The sequence below is a fragment of the Limulus polyphemus genome, unplaced genomic scaffold (genome assembly GCF_000517525.1).
Source record: "Limulus polyphemus unplaced genomic scaffold, Limulus_polyphemus-2.1.2 Scaffold5947, whole genome shotgun sequence".
In the NCBI taxonomy this organism is placed as follows: Eukaryota; Metazoa; Arthropoda; class Merostomata; order Xiphosura; family Limulidae; genus Limulus; species Limulus polyphemus.
The window spans coordinates 24955-33099 of NW_013671557.1; the positions used below are offsets into that span (position 1 = coordinate 24955).

General features: G+C 30.0%; 1 protein-coding gene across 1 annotated transcript in view; it reads right to left on the minus strand.

Annotated features, from left to right (window-relative positions):
- Positions 1–1764: 1764 nt before the first annotated feature.
- The window catches only part of LOC106473174 (techylectin-5A-like), a 25536-nt gene continuing 19155 nt past the window's right edge, over positions 1765–8145 (minus strand). Inside the window, exons 4-6 of the mRNA XM_022401665.1 lie at positions 7852–7957; positions 7436–7567; positions 1765–2056 (exon numbers count right to left, since the gene is read on the minus strand). Of these exons, the coding sequence (XP_022257373.1) occupies positions 1923–2056; positions 7436–7567; positions 7852–7957 (372 nt within the window). The 3' untranslated portion in view covers positions 1765–1922. The remainder of the gene's footprint in view (positions 2057–7435; positions 7568–7851; positions 7958–8145) is intronic.

Below are 8145 nucleotides of genomic sequence, written 5' to 3' on the forward strand. Positions count from 1 at the left end.
ACGATTCAATTATAAATGAATTAGTGTAAAGTGTCCTTTTTAGGATGATTTAATTTAAACGATTTATTTAACTAATAACTTGGTGATTTAAACCGATTAAATATATTCATGATGAGACATTTAACAGTAAGTTTTAACTATTGTAAGATATTGTCCTTTTAGGACAGGAAGTTTAATTAACTAATGATTAATTGATCTAAACCGATTCAATATATTCATGTTGAGACATCTTATGCAATTTCAAAGGAACAAGAATGTCATGGCCGCCTGTAAAAGACATTTTGATATTTCCATAACTGAAGAAAGTCGTTGTATGATTAGCATAGAATGAACAATTTTTTCGACTCTGTATCTTAAAATATAACAATGTAGTTGAATGCTCTAGTTGTCGTTTTTGTGTTGCTACAATGTATTTTAATAATTTTAGAAAATCTTATAACAGTTTTGTTAATATTTAATATATAAAAAGTAAAACTGTAGTATTATGTTATACGGTATGAATAATGCTAACTCATCTATAATAAGCATGATCTTTGATCAACGGATTCTGGAGATGAATCTAATCACCTAAGTAGATGTCTGACATGTTTTGTTTTGTTTTTGTTTTTTCTTGGGAATTTATATGAACGCTCTTTATAAGCTGATTTCATGTAAAAAGATAAATATATATTTTCTTGTAGACCACACCTTTTGTCGTGATATAACAGAACTTATATCACCATGTTGAAAACGTACACTATGGTATTCACGGTACTTTATGATCCAATGATAGAATCATGTAATATCACATTATAGAACCTTGGTAACACTGTCAGCCTATAGAACCTTAGTAAAACCGTATGTCTATAGAACCTCGGTAACACCGCCCGTCTATAGAACCGTGTTAACTCTGCCAGCCTATACAATCCTGCTAATACCAGTTACCTATAGTAACAGACTCTCTGGTATCGAACTATAATATCATCCTTCCCCTAAAAGAGTCGTGCCTTTTGGTGCCACTTTGTGTAATCACATTGTTACTCCTTCCCTAAGAGAATCACACCTGTTATATAAGAGTTAAATAACCCTCAGACGATGGTATTCTTTGTATGTTGCGAAGAATTATGTAACCCTCGGGTATTGGCATAATATACAATAGTTATGTAATCCTCAGATGGCATACTTTGTCTATTACGTAGCAGCTGGTAACCACAGGCAGTGGAATCTTTCTACCACTGAACAGTCCCGATAAGTACTAGTTCACGTAAATACGTAGACCTGAAACAACCCTATTATTTTGAACAAACTGAAACCGAAACTTTTACACAATTGATATTCCAACATATTCCAACAACTATGTGAATAACATTGAAAATATGAACCAGTTGAATGTTCTCAACAGACTTATTGACAAGAGTTTTTCAGTTTGTTTTAACCATTCTGAAGAAGTTTCACGTCTTATTCACTATAATCTTATTTTCTGTTTCGACATACTGATAATGCTTCAACTTTTATTTTTCCAAATTTATACAATTTTTTCTTATTTTGAATATTTATGAAATTCGGTCACCTGTAACTGCTCGTTTATCAAAATATACAGTATTGTTATATATATATTCACATGGATACATAGTGCAGTAGAATGAAGTTAGTTAACATTTTAAATATTCACAACTTTTATTAGACAGAAGGATTTAGATACATAATCAAAACCTCTCATTTTTAATAATATCCAGCTTTATATACGATTTGAACTGTGAATATCAAAAAGTAAACTTTACTCTTGAAAATGCCATTTCAGTTGCTTTTTCAATCAATAGGAACTAATTTCTCTCAAAATTAGATGATAAGTCTAATTCGGGTAATCTGTGATCTGAAACACAAACATCTTATATGACCTGAACTCTTAGTCAATGTTTCATGAACATGTACAACTACAATCGTCACTGAAATAGGTGATCTAGAATTGTGGGATACTGCAAAAAGCTTTGGTTAGGTTTAATATAGTTATATACAATTTTACTTGTTCCAGTCCTCATCTTGTCTCGGCGTTTGTTCTCCAGCTGTAGCAGCCAGACTGAAACAAGCATATATTAAAAACAACAATTTTTTTCACTAAAGTATATTTAATAAATAATTTAATATTTATTATGTATCAGTTTTTGTTTGCTGTTCGAGTTTCGTTTATTCTGTGTAAACCATATCTAGAATTTGTTGTGATATGTAATACACTACATAAATAAATAGCTTAATATTTTATAGTTCTACTTAGTTCTATTTAATATCTTATAGTTCTATTCAATATTTTATAGTTCTATTTAATATCTTATAGTTCTATTCAATATTTTATAGTTCTATTTAATATCTTATAGTTCTATTCAATATTTTATAATTTTATTTAATATCTTGTAGTTCTATTCAATATTTTATAGTTTTATTTAATATCTTGTAGTTCTATTCAATATTTTATAGTTTTATTTAATATCTTGTAATTCTATATAATATTTTATAGTTTTATTTAATATATTTTCGTAATATCTTTCCCTTATTTTTTCTACTTCGGATCTCATAAACACGAATGACAATTATATGTTATATTATTTCATTATATTTTCCTTTCCCCTTCAGACCCTTGTGTTAGGTTACAACTATTTATTTTTCTGCTCCCTGCATATCCTTGTGTTATGTTACTACTATTTATTTTTCTGCTCCCTGCATATCCTTGTGTTATGTTACTACTATTTGTTTTTCCGCTCCCTGCAGATCTTTGTGTTATGTTACTACTATTTGTTCTTCTGCTCCTTGCAGATCCTTGTGTTATATTTCTACTATTTGTTTTTCTACTCCCTGCATATCCTTGTATTATATTACTACTATTTGTTTTTCTGCTCCCTGCATATCCTTGTATTATATTACTACTATTTGTTCTTCTGCTCCCTGCATATCCTTGTATTATATTACTACTATTTGTTCTTCTGCTCCTTGCAGATCTTTGTGTTATATTACTACTATTTGTTTTTCTGCTTCCTGCAATGCTTTCTTCAGTTTATTTCCCTGTATTTGCAAATGTTTTAATTGTACTACATCTACTTGTTTGTTCCATCTGTTCTCTTTTTAACTACTTGTCTTGTGCGTGACTTAGCTGTTCTAACGTAATGTCTGAGATTTTTGGTGTGACTCGAGGTTTAACTGTTCCTTCCATGTGTTTACTACGCTGTTTATGAGTATATCTTGGCATATTGGAACCGTAGTTAGAAGAATGTTTCAAGCCTCTGAGTTAGGAACAATAATATGGAAGTTGATTTATGCGTATGGAATATTACTTATGTAATTACAATAAGTGGTTGGTCGTCTCTGAAGATAGAATATAGCACTCATGCTTTTATCTGTATAAGGATTGTCTAATAGTGTATTTAAAATTAATCCTCAATATTTTCGACTTAGAATTAATCGACCCTATATTATATTAAATCGTCAATCTGATGTTTTTATTGTTAATCATCATTCTGTCATGTTTATAATTAATCACAAATATGTTGTATTTAGAATTAAATCATCAATATGTCGTATTTACAATTAATCAACCATATGTTGTATTTACAATTAATCCACATATACTGCATTTAGAATCAATCATCAGTATATTGTATTTAGAACAAATTATTAATATGTTGTGTTTAGAATTATTCCACTATATGTTGTATTTGGAATCAATCGCCCTATTGTGTATTTCGAATTAATTCACCCTGTGTTCCACCTTGTCTGGCAGTTTTTTTAGTCTCTGAGTGAGGAACAACAGTATGGAAGTTGATTTACGAGCATGAAGTATTACTCATGTAATTACCACAAGTGGTTGGTCGTCTCTGAAAATTGAATATCACTCATGCTTTAAGGATTTCATAATAGAGTATTTATATCTAATCCTCAATATTTTTGACTTAAAATTAATTGACCCTATGTTGTATATAGAATTAACTCGTCAATACGTGAATTTATAATTAATCATCAATATGATGTATTTAGAAGTAATAAAATATCATATGTTGTAAGTAGAATTAATCTACCCTGTGTTGCATTTATCATTAATCAAACATATGTTATATTTAGAATTAATCCACAATATGTTGTATTTAGAAGTAATAAAATATCATATGTTGTAAGTAGAATTAATCTACCGTGTTGCATTTATCATTAATCAAACATATGTTATATTTAGATTTAATCCACAATATGTTGTATTTAGAAGTAATAAAATATCATATGTTGTAAGTATAATTAATCTACCCTGTGTTGCATTTATCATTAATCAAACATATGTTATATTTAGAATTAATCCACAATATGTTGTATTTAAAATTAATCCGCCCTATTTTGTATTTGCAGTTAATTCCCCCTGTATTGTATTTAGAATCAATCCACTCTGTGTTGTATATATACAATCAATAAGATATTCCGAATAACTTTTGTTGACTGGTGATCTTGTTTCTAATTATTCTACCAATCTTTGAATCAAGACAGAATAATTTTTCAATAGTTTATGACTGATTAATATAGATGATGTTTTTATTTCTAATATTAAACACAAGAGATTCTTTAGAGTTACTTGATGTACCTATACCAAGATCATAATTATAGCTCTTAAAATATTAAGACTTACGGTAGTGAGGAAAACGTAAGCACTCGTGTCCGAAAAATGCGGCCACTACCGAGAGTCTTTCTACACGACGTTTTATAACTCTAAACAACTACCAGAATACGTATCGTGGTCACTGTCCTTGGTTGAGAAATTTAACCCGTTGTGATTTGTCAAATTGTCCCCTTGGGTATCGAGGTAAAAAGCTGTTAAGTGGGGTTTATCATCAACATAATATATAACAAATAATGTGTAACATTCTATAAACATTTATTATTGGTTACAGGATGACAATCAATTAATATGTTATCAATAACTCTTAATTAAAGCTATGAAATAAAACAGCAATGGTATGTTGTTTCAGTGGAACTTTAGGCAGAGGAGATACAGTAGGTTTGAGGACTTTAATGGACTGAAACTTTCTGTTGTATTAATATTACTCATAGTCCTTTGCGGACCGTTGAGCCGATGGCAGATCTCTTTGCTCTGCCATCGTTTCTAAAGCTGTTTCTTACGTCAAGGATGCAACCCACTTGACAGCCTTCCCTCTTCATCCGGACTTAGGAACGCCCCGACTGCTGAAAAGTCGAGCATGTTTGGTGTGACAGGGATTCGAACCCAGATTGCGAGTCGAGCACCTTAACCACCTGGCCATGCCGGGCCCAAGATATATTGTAGTGTTAACATAATATATAACTTTAGGCAGAGGAGACACAGTAGGTTTGAGGACTTTAATGGACTGAAACTTCCTGTGGTATTAGTATTACTGTTATTGTAACAAGATTTATTGTAGTGTTAACATAGTATATAACGAACTATGTGTAACATTCTATAAACAGTCACTATTCATTGCAGGACAATAATCAAAGAAAACTTTATCTAAATCTTCTATTTTTTTTAAAGAAGTAAAAATCGCTTGTTTTAAAGATTTAATAACAGTTGCATGCTACTGATTTTCATGGAAATAACGAGCTTAATCTAATTTTAACAGATTTCTTACTGGTTTTTGTTAGCTTTTCTATTTAAATCTTCATTTTATCGCCCAAAACAATAAACCACAGTTCTTTATCTAATACAAGAAAAGATAAATATAACGCGAAGTTAGCCAGTAGAGGTCAGGTATTGTCCAGTTCTTAAAGCAATTCCAGAAAATAGGATCCTGTACTTCTAGGAATATAAATCATTATATCCCTGATTTGTTGATATGAGCAAGATATTACTCAAAAGTGGCTCCACCTGAAGGCTACAAACGTCATTTACAGAAAGGTTTGTTTAAAAATATTCGTCATATGTTACATTTGTGTCGTTGTAAGATCGTAATCTGAGTTAAAACAGTAAATTTATAACGAACAAACTACCTTCTGTAACCAATCCAATGAGAAACATAAAGTCTATAAAAGAATAAACTGTTCTCCCTTCCGGTGATTTACCAGACAGAATCCTATCTTAAGAATGGTAAGTAAATTACCCACTAGCTTACCATAGAGACTCATATCTTAGGAATGGTAAGTAAGTCACTCCACTGGCTTACCATAAAGACTCCTATATTAAGAATGGTAAGTAAATTACTCCACTGGCTTACCATAAATACTCCTATATTAAGAATGGTAAGTAAATTACTCCACTGGCTTACCATAAAGACTCCTATATTAAGAATGGTAAGAAAATTACTCCACTGGATTACCATAAATACTCCTATATTAAGAATGGTAAGTAAATTACTCCACTGGATTACCATAAAGACTCCTATATTAAGAATGGTAAGTAAATTACTCCACTGGATTACCATAAAGACTCCTATATTAAGAATGGTAAGTAAATTACTCCACTGGATTACCATAAATACTCCTATATTAAGAATGGTAAGTAAATTACTCCACTTTTTTACCATACAGACACTATTGTTAAGAATGCTAAGTATCTCATTCAAAACTTACATGATTTGAAAATTCCTCATTATATATTTCAGTTTACTATAGTTATAATCAAGGACATTGTCACGTTTGTTTGATCCAGTATTGAAACTGACACGACATAAACACTCTAAAGCTTCTTTAATAAATCTTCGATGTATATTTTATTATTCTGCTTTCTTCTTTATTGATGTATTTCTTCTTACTTCTGTGTATGAATATATATATATATTATTTCTAGATTTGCATCTTACGTTTGTTGTCAGCGCTTCAGTTACTTATATACATTGTGTTATGAATTGATTTTTTTAAAGATTTGTTCGTGTCATACTGTTAGATTTATATTTATATTACACTTTTACTTTTGTTTTTAAAGTTCTTTATAATTGCGAGTACGTGTAAAAATGCATAATTTAATTTTAATTAATCATGTTTATATATATTTATATCTTTAATCCATCGATATAAAGTGCTATCTTATGTACGTTTTACTGTTTATCATAATATTAGTATTAGGTTCATTATATTCTTTCAACCCTGTATTTTATAACCAGTTTCTACGGATTTTCAATAATTAAAAGAATGTGGGCCCTAGAATAATATTATTCCGAACAAACTGCCGTGCTTGATGTGTTCCAGCCGGTCTGATAAACTCTGGATTGAGTTGAGTTAAAAGACAGTTTAACTAAGCTATCTGTGAGTAAAAATTTGACATTCTTTATATGTGATATGTCTGGACGTAGTTGATAAGACAATAATTTATTCAACGTTTACAGGTCTATATTTACACTATAGTATGTTATGAGTTGGTGTACATTGACAGATAATACAGACAATATATCCAACCCTGAGAGTGTACTAAATCATCTATATAACCAAGATCATTGATCAGTATTGTTATAAACCTTACCTGTATCTCCTGTGTAACATTTAACATGTAGACGATAGTATAGGTCTTCACTGTCCATCCTAAGCTCCCGATAGAGGGTAAAGCGTTTTTCAATTTCCTTGTCTCTCAGATCAAACTTGGTTGAATATGTTCCTTGATTCATTAAAGTAAAAATCCAGTAATTTACTAAGAAAATAAGAGACTTTAATTAATTTTATTTATCAAATTGTAAATACAATAAAGAAGTTTTTCAATTAATTAACATCAACAATAATCGCTTTCATAATGTGACAGAAAATTAAAATTGGCGAATAAAACTACCATTATTTATCCTATTTATTACATTTGATATTCTATAAATATTTTACATAATATACGTCTATTATAGTTACATACGAGTGACAGTAGAGACTGTTTATTCTACTATATCATCATACCCAGCCAAAAATCTTTCTCTATGTCTCCAAACCCCATTTTGAATTCTTGCCATGATTTGTAGAAGTAATCTGTGGGGTTTCCATAATCCCCTCGTCTCTGGATCACCTACAGAGTCAGTAGACCTTGTTTATATAGATCTAACTGAAGTGATTTAAAAATAAGAAAAAAATTTAAAAATGAAATTAGAACTTTGTTTTATTTTTTATCTATTTTACATATTATTAATATAATGGCCAATAGAATCAAACTTATATCCTAAGTTTCACTGAGCTAATAAACTAATAAACGATAGT